The sequence below is a fragment of the Leopardus geoffroyi genome, chromosome B1, assembly GCF_018350155.1.
Source record: "Leopardus geoffroyi isolate Oge1 chromosome B1, O.geoffroyi_Oge1_pat1.0, whole genome shotgun sequence".
Taxonomy (NCBI): domain Eukaryota; kingdom Metazoa; phylum Chordata; class Mammalia; order Carnivora; family Felidae; genus Leopardus; species Leopardus geoffroyi.
The window spans coordinates 150,131,695-150,145,720 of NC_059327.1; the positions used below are offsets into that span (position 1 = coordinate 150,131,695).

Below are 14,026 nucleotides of genomic sequence, written 5' to 3' on the forward strand. Positions count from 1 at the left end.
CTCAGCTCGGCGGCACGCTCTCCGGCCCCGCCCCCTCCGGTGATGTCACCGTCCGCCCCTTGACCTCGCGGTCCCGCCCCCTTCCCTGCCTACACGTAGCCAGCGGCGGCGGCGACTCTTGGAGATGGAGGCATCCGAGCCGGTAGTCGCAGCTCGGGAGGAAGAGGCGTCCTGCTCTTCCTGGGTGGCCGGCAGGTAAGAAGATGAGTGTGAGCGCGAAGCATCGAGGGGTGGCAGGCGGGACCCGGGCGCCGGCTTTCTGCTGCTCCCGCTCGGGCGGCCAGGGAGCGCGCGCGAGGCCGCGGAGCCGGGCAGAACCGGCCTTGGGAGGCGAGGGGAGCGCGCGGGGTGGGTGTGGCGCCTTGGGTTTAGACCTCGGCGGCTCTCGGCTTCTCTGAGGAGAAAGGCCAACTCTCGGTCCTTTCGCCCCTCAGTTCCAGTCGGGGTCTGCCATTCTCCCATGCACCGGACGTGGGGCGGGGGTGGAGTGGAGTGGAGAGGGCCCCGCCGAGAGTTCTGGCCCGGGTCGCTTGGTGTGAGCTTTCACAGCCCTGCTGCCAAACACCCCCCACCTTTCGGTGAAATGAAAGCTAAGAGCGCCACTGTGGGCGATCCCGCACTGAGATCCTCCTTTGAAAACTGTTACCAGAGGGAACTTGGTAATGATGAATCAGTGCCAGTCAGGACACCCGGAGTCCTGTGTTCACCACAGTTAAAAAAAAAAAAAAAAAAAAAAAAATCCAGGGAAAAACGTACGAGTTACTTATTCCCTAGTTGGTGTTTGTTTGTTTCACGTCTCTAACATTCCTGCAAAATTGTGGGAAATGTTCGTATGGTTCCTGTTTCACTTACCTCGTAATTAATAAAACCGTTAGTTATATACTGCCCTCCACCAGAATACAGTATTCCAAAGAGAGAAGTGATGGATATATGATTTTGAGCTAATGGGAACCTGTACATAAACCTGTAGCTTTTTCGCCGGTTCAGATTGAAGGGATGTTTTCGGTACCATACTACCTGCAGTTGCCAGCATTGCCACATTTACTTGAGGGAAATTATGTAATACAAACAAAATCTCCCCTTATTTAAAAGGCTTTTTGATTGCCATATAGATCTTATTACAAAAATGATTTTTGAAACATTCCAGTAAAGCAGAATTTTCTGAAAAATCAGTGCTAGTCATATATCATTAAGTGACAAAGCTGGTTAGAAAGGAGTTCATGTTTACTTAAGAGCTCTACCCACTAGACCATTGTCCTCCATATAGGGAAGGCAGCTAGGGATAAGAAAACTGTGAAATGAGAAATTTTGTTTATTTTCATATTTTATCACTCTGCCAAAAGAACATATTTTGTATGTGTGTGTTTTTATTAGGTAGGTGATCTCTTAAACACAGCTGTCTCCTGGTTTGTGTTCATAATTGCAATCAGGAATATTTCTAATAGTTATCCATGTATAACTTAGCTAGAGCTGGTATCTTTTGATAATACCAATCAGTGTTTGGTAAGATAAATGATAACATTTTGATTAACTGTATATACAAATCCTTTGGCCTGTATATCAGTACCAGGCTTAGAAATTTGGATTCCAAAACCTCAATTTTGTGTTTTCACATGATTTTTAGAATCCTGTAATTGATAGAGTTTCCCAGAACCTGGAAAGGATTTACTTTTTGCCAAGATGATAATTGATCTTAGCTGTCACTGTGGCTCAGGCCATAATGCCCCAGACTGGTTTCCTTTGCTTGGGAGCCATTCCTATTTCCCAGGGTTCATCCTGTTTTCATTTTTCTTTGTATGCCATGCTGTGAAAAAGTTGGGATGAGCTGTGGTAAATGATGCATAAGTATATCTTATCATGTTAGTATGCTTGTTTTAAAAAATGTGTTTTAATTTCCTTAAGTAATGTCTGTACCCAATGTGGGGCCTGGTCTCACAACCCTGAGATCAAGAGTTGCATGCTCTACCAACTGAGCCAAGCAGGCACCCCCCTTTTTTTTTTTTAATTTTTAAAATTCATTCAACAGATACATTTTGGGTGCTTTCTTTGTGCGTACTTTGAGATGCAGTAGGCAGTATAGCATCGTGGTCAAGAGCTAGACTGCGTAGGTTCAGGTTCTGGCTCTGCCATTTACCTGCTCTGGAACCTCAGATGGGTTATTTAAATAAACTTCTGTGAGCCTCAGTTTTTTTCCTCTGTTCAACAGAGATGGTAATAGTGCCTATCTTATAAAGTTGTTGTAAGGGTTAACTGAGTACATCTAAAGCACTTAAAACCATGTGTGACACAGTGCTCTTAAATTATTATTAAATGCCAGGTACAGTTTTAGGTATTTGGAATACATTAGTGAATTCTTAACAGATCATACATTCTCTTGGAGAAGGCAGACAATAAACAATTAGGAATTTGAAGAACATACAGCAGGTTAGTGAGTTAGGGAGTGACCTAAGGAGAAGGGGAGGCATTTCATTGAAAGGATGATCAGGACTGGTCTATGTAATACTTGCGAGGCAATATTTTAGTCGAGGCTTATGTGATAAGAGTCAGCCATTCAGAGATCTAAAGGGGGAACATTCCAAGCAGAGGAAAAAGCAAGTATAAAAACTGAAGTGACTTTTTAGTGACTTTTAGTTTCACTGAAGTATAAAAACATGCTTGACATTTTGGAGGAATAGCAAGTTGACCGGTGTGGGAAAGTAGTGGGAGTTGTAATTGAAGAGATGATTGGGAGACAGAACACCTAGACCCTTTTGACCATGGTAATGTGTTTCAATTTTATTTAGAAAGTAGAGTTACTTAAGAATAGTTCTAAGTCAAGGAGTAACGTCTGACTACATTCTAAAAAATTTAGGTTGTTATATGGAGAATAAACTGAAGGGGGAGGGCAATGGTAGCACTAGAGAGACTAGTTAGGAGGCTTTTGAAGTAGTTCAGATGAAATACGATGATGGTTTGGCCTGAGATTGTACCAGGGAACAAGTTAAGATCTCTAGAGTCTGGGCCTGCGCAAATGAGTAAATGGTGATACCAGAAATTGAGTTGGCAGAGATTGGGGAGGAATAGATTAAACAGGGAAATTGAATTCTGTTTGGGGCTTATTACGTTCATGAAACCGATTAAACATCAGAAGAGAGAGATTGTTCTAGCAGGTGTGGACAATCTGGATGCCAGAAAAGATGTCAAACGTGGAAAAATAAGTTTAGATATCCTCAGTATCTGGTAAATTCCATATATGGATTGAACAAGATTATCTAGACAGAGTGTGTTTATTAGAGAAGGTATATGGGGCACTCCCAACAAACTTCGGAAAATACAGATTCATCAGAATATATGTAAAACAATATCTGATAACACCTGAGAATTAAAACTAGAGGCTATAATTTTACAATACACACAGAATAGACATTCAGTGAATTTAATTTTCACCTATTTTTTAAATGGAAATAAAGGAGTGGAAAATAAAATATATGTCTGGTTTGTAAAATCCTCTTTAGTAACTGCCATGTATAATTGAATATTAGATTACAGAACGTGAATATTAAATACCGAAACTTGCTCTTATAAGTTGTGTTTTATTTTTTCAGTACCAATACAAATTTGCCCATCATGTCAGCAGAATCTGTGGAGATTGATGATGCATTATACAGGTGAGAACCTTACGGAAACTGAAACTTATTTTCCTCATTTGTTGTTCTAAAGTAATGGAATACTCTATTTGAAAATACCATTAGACCTATGCAGAGTTTTATAAATATCCCAAGAGTTCTCTGAAGGTAAAATTAGCGTTTTGTCTGATTTTTCTTTTCTGTAGTCTGAAAGCTTGATTAATATTTAAATCTCAGTTCCTTTAGGTTTAGGTAATATGACTTAGAATGATTTTGGGGATGCTTGGGTGGTTCAGTCAGTCCAGCTTCACCTCAGGTCATGGTCTCGGGGTCTGTGAGTTAGAGCCCGGCGTCAGGCTCTGTGCTGACAGCTCAGAGCCTGGAGCCTGCTTCGGATTCTGTGTCTCCCTCTCTCTCTCTGCCCCTCCCCTGCTCACGCTCTGTCTCCCTCTCAAAAACAAATAAAAATTAAAAAAAAAAAAAAAGAGGGGCGCTTGGGTGGCTCAGTCGGTTAAAAGTCTGATTTCAGCTTAGGTTATGATCTCATGGTCTGTGGGTTCCCACCCACAGACCCACATTGGGCTCTATGCTGACAGCTCAGAGCCTGGAGCCTACTTCAGATTCTGTCTCCCTCTCTCTCTCTGCCCCTCCCCTGCTCATGCTCTGTCTCTCTCCCTCTCTGAAAAATAAATATTAAAAAAAAAAAAAAAAAAAAAAAAGAATGATTTTGTTATCCACTATAAAATATACCTCTTGTTTTTGGACAGGAGTACATATTTATTATGTTCTTGATAGTGCAGGAATCTAACGAAAAACAATCCATTTTATGTAAGTTATATAGTAACATCTAGAGATTATTTTTACTTCAGTGTAGTCTCATTAACAACATTGCATGTTTGCACTGTATAGACAGCAAAGAAGTACTATGTGCTTAAAGAACTGATTTGAATGGAATTTAGTGAGATTCTTTTTTAGCATACCTTTTCATGAAATCAAAATACTTTTATCAGAATTAAAGAGAAGTTAAAATATGTATACATTGCTATCACTTTTTTTTTTAGTTTTTTATTTACTTACTTAAGTAATATCTACACCTAACATAGGGCTTGAATTCTGGATCCCGAGATCAAGAGTTGAATGGTCTTCTGACTAAGTCAGCCAGTTGCCCCTAAATTGCTATTATTTCTAAGACTTTTTTTTTTTAATACCTCAAGTTGTTTGTATGGAAGATAGTATAATCTTTTTGTATGGAAGGTAGTTTAAAAGTTTTTAGATTTCTTCTGTACGAAGAAATAGATTATGTAGATAGATTTTATGTAAATAGAATTTGGTACAATAAGCTATTACGTATTTTAAATTCTTTTTTATATTGTTTTTATGTGGGATGCAGAGTCAGTTTCAAGCATTTTAGGAGGAGCTGATATGTACATCCTAGTATGTTAATTTCAATTACTGTTTTGCAATTGGAAAAAGAGGTAAGACTGGACTTAATTTTGCTTATGTGAAAATTACTTTACCCTGCAGTTTCCCGATTATAATATACAGTAGTTTAGAAATCACCTTAAATTTGGAGTCTTAATCTGTAATTATGATATTCTTAATATCCTTTTGATCACATTCTCACGATAACAAATGGCAGCTTCTTAAGATAGCATTGGTTAATTTTATTCATATTTAGTTATAATCTTTGTGAAACTTTTTTGTATCCCTCTAATCCTGTAATGGCTGATTAATGAACATAATTTTCAGTAAACCAGAGATAAAATTTTCCATTTGCAACATTGTGTAAGTAGGCTGCAGTTTGCTTGACTGAAAATTACAGCATATAACAGTTTATTTATGGTCAGGTATTGCTGGATCATAAAGTATTTCTGTTTTTAATTTTTGGAGGAACCTCCATACTGTTTTTCATAGCAGTTGGACCATTTTACATTCCTACCAACCCAACAGTGCGCAAGGATACCAATTTCTCCACATTCTCACCAACACTTATTTCCTGGCATTTTGTTTTTGTATAATGGCCATCCAAACAGATGTGAGGTGATATCTTATTATGGTTTTGCATTTCCCCTTGACAATTAGTGATATTGAGCACCTTTTTGTATCCTGTTGGCCATTTGTGTATCTTTGGAGAAGTATCTGTTCTAGTCCTTGCTCATTTTGTAATCAGACTCCTTGAGAGTGTTTTTGCTATTGGGTTGTAGTTCCATATATAATTTGGATATTAATCTCTTATCAGATATATGGTTTGCAGATATTCTCTCCCGTTCTGTAGTTTGCCTTTTCACTTTGTTGATTGTCTCATTTGCTGCCCAGAAGCTTTTTAGTGTAAAGTGGTCGCACTTGTCTACTTTTGCTTTTATTGCCTGTACTTTGATATCATATCCAGGAAATTTTTGCCAAGACCAGTGTTAAGAAACTTTTCCCATATGTTTTCTTCATAAATTTTATAGTTTGAGGTCTTAAATTTATTTTTTTTAATTTTTTAAATATTTATTTATATTTGAGAGAGAGAGAGAGATAGAGAGTGAGTGAGCAGGGGAGAGGCAGAGAGAGAGAAGGGGACACAGAATCTGAAGCAGTCTCCAGGCTTAGCTGTCAGCACAGAGCCTGTTGTGGGGCTCAAACCCATGAACCGTGAGGTCATGACCTGAACCAAAGTCAGACTCAAGCGGCTGAGCTACCCATGTGCCCCCGAACCTTAAATTTAAGTCCTTAATCCATGTTGAGTTTATTTTATGTATGGTATAAGACAAAGGTCCAATTTCTTCTTTTACCTGCAGAAATCCAGTTTTCCCAGCACCACATATTAGCCCCAACCTATCTTTTCCTCTGACTACACAGGCCATAGTAGACTACTTTCTTACCAAACATAGTTTATACTTCTGTACCTCAATTGTCTTTTCCTAGAGTGCCCTTTTATGCCTTAAAAGCACTCAACACCATTGGATCTCTTTTCCTTCTTCCCTCTTTCCATTCCCAGGCTTAATTAAAAGCTGTCAAATCTATTCAGTAACCTAAGCCAGAAACCTTGCTGTCATCTTAGATTATTCCCTGTTTTTCATCTTCCAAATTCAGTTTTTAATAAATCCTCTTAGTTCTTTCTCAGCAACTCTTTTTTTATTTTTTATTTTTTTAATTTAAAAAAAAAATTTTTTTTTAACGTTTATCTATTTTGGAGACAGAGAGAGACAGAGCATGAATGGGGGAGGGGCAGAGAGAGAGGGAGACACAGAATGGGAAGCAAGCTCCAGGCTCCGAGCCATCAGCCCAGAGCCCGACGCGGGGCTCGAACTCACGGACCGCGAGATCGTGACCCTGAGCTGAAGTCGGACGCTTAACCGACTAGCCACCCAGGCGCCCCTCTCAGCAACTCTTAATTCCAACTCTTTGATTCTCTCTCCCTGCCTTCAGTATCTCTCAGTTGAATTATTATAAGAGTCTCTTATGTGATCTCTTCACAGCTACTAAATCTCTAATCCATCTTCCATACTTTATTCAAAGTAATATTTTTCAAATTTACCTCAGAGCTTCTGGCTTCTCTGTTTAAAATACTTAAATAGTTCCCTGTCATTTACATTAGTGAGACCAAACTGTATATTATGTATTTAAGTCTCCTTTTTCTATATAGCATAACATAGTGGTTGAAAGTATAAATTTTAGTATTAGATCTGAATTTGAATCATCCTCCACCATTTAGGAGTGTGTAATCATAAGTCACTTAACCTCTTCAGTCTATTTTTTCTTTATTTTTTCATACATTCAATATACATTCATCCATTTAACAAATATTTAAGGAGAAAAATGTACAAATTGCAAATTAATCATGAAGAATAATGCCTAGGAGCTCAATAATTTCTAGTTATTATTTACCATGAGTATGGCCATATCTTTCTTTTTAGTGTCCATGTCACTCCTCACTATTTAATCTCTAACATTCTTTAGCTTTGTCGAATTCTATGTATATGGTGTCAGAGTCTAGAATTTGATATTACCCTACTTATAACCTAAAAGCTAACCTATTATGTTTAATGGGTGCTGAGAGAAGATGTTAAACTTCTGGGCCAGAGACCAAGAATTTTACTACTTATGATATAGCAGTTAGCATGGCCATCAAGCGTGGTGTCGGTTCCCCTTGCTCCCAAGTCCCACAGGAGCAATGCCATGGGCCCAGATGGATTCTTTGTACATAATGGGTTTATACCACAGCTGAGGAACTCTGAATTTGGGAGACCCACCATCTTATGGCAGACAGTAAGCAAGCCTCCTCTTTGTCTTGGAGAGAGACTCGCCTTATCCCTCAATTTATGTGCTGCCAACACAACCCTGAGAAAAGGCCCGATTAAAAATAGTCAGGACCTTGCCTGCTAGGCATATATCGTGAGACATGTAGGAGTGTGCATAGCCCATAAAAGAGTGTCTTCCAACATAAATAAATGTTTTTGTCACAGTTTTATTGAGGTGTAATTCGTGTATAATAAACTGTACATATTTAAAGTGTACAATTTGAGGGGCGCCTGGGTGGCTCAGTCAGTTAAGCATCCGACTCTTGATTTCTGCTCAGGTCTTGATCTCAGGGTCATGAGACGGAGCCTGGCATTGGGCGGCTCCACACTGGGCATGGAGCCTACTTGAGATTCTCTCTCTCCCTTTGCCCCTGCCCTGCTCACACACACTTTCTCTCTCTGTCTCTCTCTCTCTCAAAAAATAAAATAAAGTATACAATTTGATGTGTTTTGACATATGCATATACTAATGAAATCACTACTGCAATATCGATAACTAACATATCTATCACATGCATATATTTTCTTTCTGCCCCTTTTTAATCCCTCCTCCCTTCTCTCTCCACCTACCATTTCCCCAGGCAACCACTGATCAGCCTTTTGTCACCGTAGAATACTTAGCATTTTCTAGAATTTTATATAAATGTTACCATATAGTATGTACACATTTGGGGAGGGTTTGGCTTCTTTCACTTAGCATAATGATTTTGAAATTCATCTGCATTGTTGTATCAGTAATTTGTTCCTTTTTATTGCTGAGCATATATCCATATGCTTGTGTTCTAGCATATGGATATGCTACAATTTATTTAACTATTTATTAACTGTTGATAAACATTTGGGTTGTTTCCAGGTTTTGGCTATTCTAAATAAGGCTGCTGTGAGAATTTATATACGAGTTTTAGGGTAGACATATGCTTTCATTCATGCTTTGATAAATACCTAGAAGTAAATGTCTGGGTTGTAAGTTTTTAAGAAATGCCAAGCTGTTTTTCAAAGTGGTTATACCATTTTACATTTCTACCAGAAATGTTTATGAGAGTTTGAGTTACCCCGCATGTTCACTAAACACCTGAAATAGTCGTCTTTTTTAATTTTAGGCATTCTAGTACATGTAGTAGTATTGTGGTTTAATTTGTATTTCCATAATGACTAATGATCATAGGCATCTTTTCGTGAGCCTATTTGCTATCTATCTTTGGCAAAGTATCTATAAAAGCTTTTGCTCCCCTTTGGTGTCTGTCTTAATGAGTTCTTTATATACTATATATACGTGTCCTTTGTTACATATATGGTTGCAAATATTTTCTCCTAGTTTGTGGCTTGTCTTTTTCTTTTCGTAATAAGGTCTTTTGTGTAGCAAAATTTTTGATTCTGGTAAGATACATTTTTTAATGTATAATTGATGTGGTTTTTGTCCTGTTTTTTAAATGTTTGCAAAGCTCAGGGATACTAAGATTTTCTCTGATGTTATCTCTTCTTCAAGTTTCAAGGTATTAACTCTTAAAATTAGGTCTATGATCCATTTCAAGTTAATTTTTATATAATGTGAGGTGAGAATCAAGGTTTATTTTTTTCCATATAGCTCTAATGTTTCAGCACTCCTGTTGAAAATTATCCATTCTCATTGAGTTCTCTGGATATCTGTGGCAGAATTTAACAGAGTAAATATCTGTTGATTGGTTTCTGGACTTTTTCAGTGATCTGTTTCACTTTACACCAGTATCACACTGTCTTGTTTACTATAGGTCTATTATAAATCTTGGAATCTGGGAGTGTAATTCCTTCAACTTTGATCTTCTTTTGCAGAGTTGGTTTGGGTCTTTTAGGTCCTTTGAATTTCCATGTACATTTTAGATTCAGCTTGTTGATTCTTTAAAAAAAAATCCTGCAGGAATTTTGTTTGAATTTGTGTTGAATCTGTAGTTCAGTTTTGGGAATATTGACAGTTTAACAATATTGAAATTTAAGATGCATTAAGAAACATGGTGTGTCTTTGTCAATTTATTTCTTTAGTCTCTCCTAGTAGTGTTAGAGATCTTGCCCAAGTTTTATCAAATTTATCCCTAAGTAATTTGCATGTTTATACTGTTGTAATTTTTAAATTTCAATTACCAATTTTTCATTACTTTTATTTTTTTAAGTTTATTTCTTTATTTTGACAGAGAGAGTGTGCATAGGGACAGGCAGAGAGAGGGAAAGAGCAAATAGGCTCATGAAAAGATGCCCACACTCATAAAGTACAGAGCCCAGTGTGGGGCTTGAACCCACAAACTGTGAGAAACATGACCTGAGCTGAAATCTAGAGTCAGATGCTTAACTGAGCCAAGACACCCCAATATGTCATTGCTTTTAAATTAGAGCTCAATTGATTTTTGAATAATACTTCTTATCCAGCAGTCTTGCTAAACTCACTTGCTAGTTCTAGTAAATTTTTTGTAAACTCCATAGGATTTTCTACAGTCATGTTGTTTTACTTCCTCCTTTCCAATCTAGATGCCTTTTGTTTCTTTTTTTTGTCTTATCACACTGATTGGAACATCCAATACAATGTTGAGTGGAAGTGGCGAAGGTGGACAACCCCACTTTGTTCCTTATGTTTGTTGGAACTCATTCTTCTATTGTGGAGTATGTTGTTATCTGTAGGTTTTTCACATATACCCTTTATTTGGTTGAGGAAGTTTCCTTCTGTTACTAGTTTACTTAGAGTTTTGTTTTTTGGGATTTTTTTTTTTTTTTAAGTCAGAAATGGATATGAAGTTTGTTAGACACTTTTTCTGCATTCATTGAAGTGATCATATGGTTTTTCTTTTTTAGTATTTTAATGTAATGAGTTACAGTGATGGCTTTTAGATTATTATATGACCCTTGCATTCTAATTCTAGGATAAAACCTGTTTGGTCATGATGTATTTTTACATATATACAAAAACTTCTGTTAAGAATTTTTGCATGTGTGTATGTGAGGGGATATTGTTGTGGAGGTTTTTTTTTTTTTTAACATTTTATTTTTGAGAGACAGAGTGGGAGTGAGGGAGGGGCAGGGAGAAGGTGACACAATCTGAAGCAGGATCCAGGCTTTGAGCTGTCAGCGCAGAGCCTGACACGGGGCTCGAACCTACAAACCACAAGATCATGACCTGAGCCGAAGTTGGATGCTTAACTGTTTAAGCCACCCGGGTGCCTCTGGAGTATTGTTTAATTCAGTGATTTGTTTTGTTTTGGTATCAGGGTAATGCTGATTTCATAGAGTGAGCTGAGAGGTATTTCTTCGAATCTCTACAAAGTTTGTGTAGAATAGGTATTTTTTCTTCCTTAAATTTTTGGTAGAAATAACAATGAAGTTATCTGGCCTTTGAGTTTTCTTTGTAGGAAAGTTTTTAAGTACAAATTTTACATCTAACAGACATGGTGATATTCAAGTAATACACAGTTGACCTTTAGCATAGGTTTAAACTATGCAGGTCCACTTATATGTGGATTTTTTTTTTCTATAAATATATTGAACATTTTTTTGAAGATTTGCAACAATTTGAAAAACTCATAAACTACATAGCCTAGAAATACCTAAAAATTAACAAAAAGGTATGTCATGAATACATAAAATATATATAGATAGTAGCTATTTTATCACTTACCATAAAATACAAATCTATTATTAAAAGTTAAAATTTATCAGAGCACCTGGGGGCTCAGTTGGTTAAGCGTCTGACTCTTGATTTCAGCTCTGGTCGTGATCTCACAGTTCTTGAGTTTGAGCCTGATGTTAAGTTCTGCACTGACGTTGCAAAGCCTGCTTGGAATTCTCTCTCTTTCTCTCTCTGTCAAAAATAAACAAATAAACATTTTTTAAAAAGAACATTATCTTTAAGAAAAGTTAAAATTTATCAAAACTTAAGCACACAAACAGAATATACATGGTACCACTTGTAGTCAAGAGAAATGTAAACAACGTAAGAATGGAAGTATTAAATCTTAACTGCGTAACTAATATAACACTGTATTACCTAATGGGAATTAGAATTAAACTTTAAAAAATCAAAACTGCATGAAATTAACTGTAGTGCGTACTATTGTAATGATTTTTGTAGCAACCTCCTGTTGCCATTGTAATGAGCTGAAGCGTTGGCAAGTAAACAACATGTGATGTTAGTCATCTCTGAGCAGTTTCTCTCTGCAGTAAATTGTGTATCTCAAAAAGTGATCTTGAAGTTCTCACGTATTTTTCAGCATGTTTAGTGGAATACTATAAACCTTGAATAAGACTGTGACTCCTACAGAGTGCCACTAATGATGCCAAAAGTGCTCTCTAGAAGTAGAGAAAAGTCATGACATTACAAGAAAAAGTTGAATTACTTGAGATATATACCATAAATTGAGGTCTGCAGCTGTGGTTGCCTGCCATTTCAAGATACGTAAATGCAGCATAAGGACCATTGTAAAAAAAAAAAAAAAAGGTAATTTCTGAAGCTGAAGCTGCAACTATACCAGCAGGCACAAAAACCTTGCACTTTTTGCAAAGTACCTTTTTATCTCATATTGAAAATGCAACTTTTATGTGGGTAGGAGTTGCTCTAAGAAAAGCATGCCTGTGCACTCTAATATGACTAATATAAAAAAGCAAAGTCATTATAACACAACTTAAAGCAAAACGAAGGTAAGTGATATACAGCTAGAGAATTTAATGCCAGCAAAGAATAGTTTGATAATTTAGAAAGAGATTTGGCTTAAAAAATGTAAAGATAACAAGAGAAGCACTTGCTGAACAAGAGGCAGAAGTTGAGTTCCCAGATGCCATTAATTAAGAAGATCACTGTGGAAAAAGAATATCTACCTGAACAGGTTCCTAATGCAGATTAAAGTGTCGTATTCTGGAAGAAAAATGCCACAGAGAACATTTATTAGTAAGGAAGGGAAACAGGCACCAGGATTTAAGGCAAGAAGGAATAGGCTAACTCTGCTGTTTTGTGCAAATGCAGTTGGGTTAATGATCAGGACTGACCTTACCTATGAAGCTGCTAAGCAAACCCCTTGAGCCTTGAAGGGAGAAAATAAACACCAGCTGCGAATCTTTTGGTTGTACAACCAGAAAGCCTGGTCAGTGAAACCCCTTATTCTGGATTGGTTCCATTGATGCTTTGTCCCTGAAGTCAGGAAGTACTTTGCCAGTAAGGGACTGTCTTTTAAAGTTCTTTTGATATTGGACAATGCCCTTGGCCACCCAGAACCCTATGAGTTCAGTACGAAAGGCATCAAAGTGGGCTACTTGCCCCCAAACACAACGTCTCTAATTCAGCCTCTAGATCAGGGAGTCATAAGGACCTTTAAGGCTCATTACACCTGGTACTCTAATGAAAAGATTATTACTGTTATGGAAGAGAACCTTGACAGAACATCATGAAAGCCTGGAAGGATTATAGCATTGAAGATATTGTTATAGAAAAAGCAACGAGAGCCATCAAGCCTAAACAGTAAATTCCTACTGGAGAAAAGTGTGTGTAGACACAGTACATGACTTCACAGGATTTATGACAGAGCCAATCAAGGAAATTAAGAAAAAGACTATGGGGGGGGGGGGCGCCTGGGTGGCTTAGTTGGTTAAGTGTCTGACTCTTGATTTCGGCTCGGGTCATGATCTCACAGTCTGTGAGATCAAGCCCCATGTGGGGCTCTGTGCTGATAGCACGGAGCCTGCTTGGGATTCTTTCTGTCTCTTCTGTCCCTTTCCGAACTCGTGTATGCACGCACACTCTCTCTCTCTCAAAATAAATATTTTTTAAAAAATGTGATTTTAGATATGGTTGAAAAGGACAGGATGGGGGATGTAATAGGTTTCAAGGTACAGATTTTGGAGAAATTCAGGAGCTAATAGATACCACACAAGAGGAATTAACAGAAAATGACGTAATGGAGGAGAGTGCTTCCAGAACAGTGCCAGATTGATGTGGAAGAAGATGTAGAAGAAGCACATACAGAAAATAAATTTGACCTTAGACAATCAAGCAGAAAGGTTCTGATTATTCAAGACTGCTTTTGACTTCTTTTACTTACGAAATGGACCCTTCTATGATATGGGCACTGAAACTAAAGGAAATTGTGGAAGGATTGGTACCATGTAAAGACATATTTAGAGAAA

The 14,026-nt window shown here is 37.6% G+C and overlaps 1 protein-coding gene across 2 annotated transcripts in view; it reads left to right on the forward strand.

Moving 5' to 3' along the window:
- The first annotated feature begins 75 nt into the window (after positions 1-75).
- UBA6 (ubiquitin like modifier activating enzyme 6) overlaps positions 76-14,026 on the forward strand; it is a 90,337-nt gene continuing 76,386 nt past the window's right edge. Inside the window, exons 1-2 of one of the 2 annotated variants that reach the window (XM_045473874.1) lie at positions 76-195; positions 3,585-3,647. In XM_045473874.1, the coding sequence (XP_045329830.1) occupies positions 125-195; positions 3,585-3,647 (134 nt within the window). In that variant the 5' untranslated portion in view covers positions 76-124. The remainder of the gene's footprint in view (positions 196-3,584; positions 3,648-14,026) is intronic. The other variant, XM_045473875.1, reaches the window with a different exon arrangement.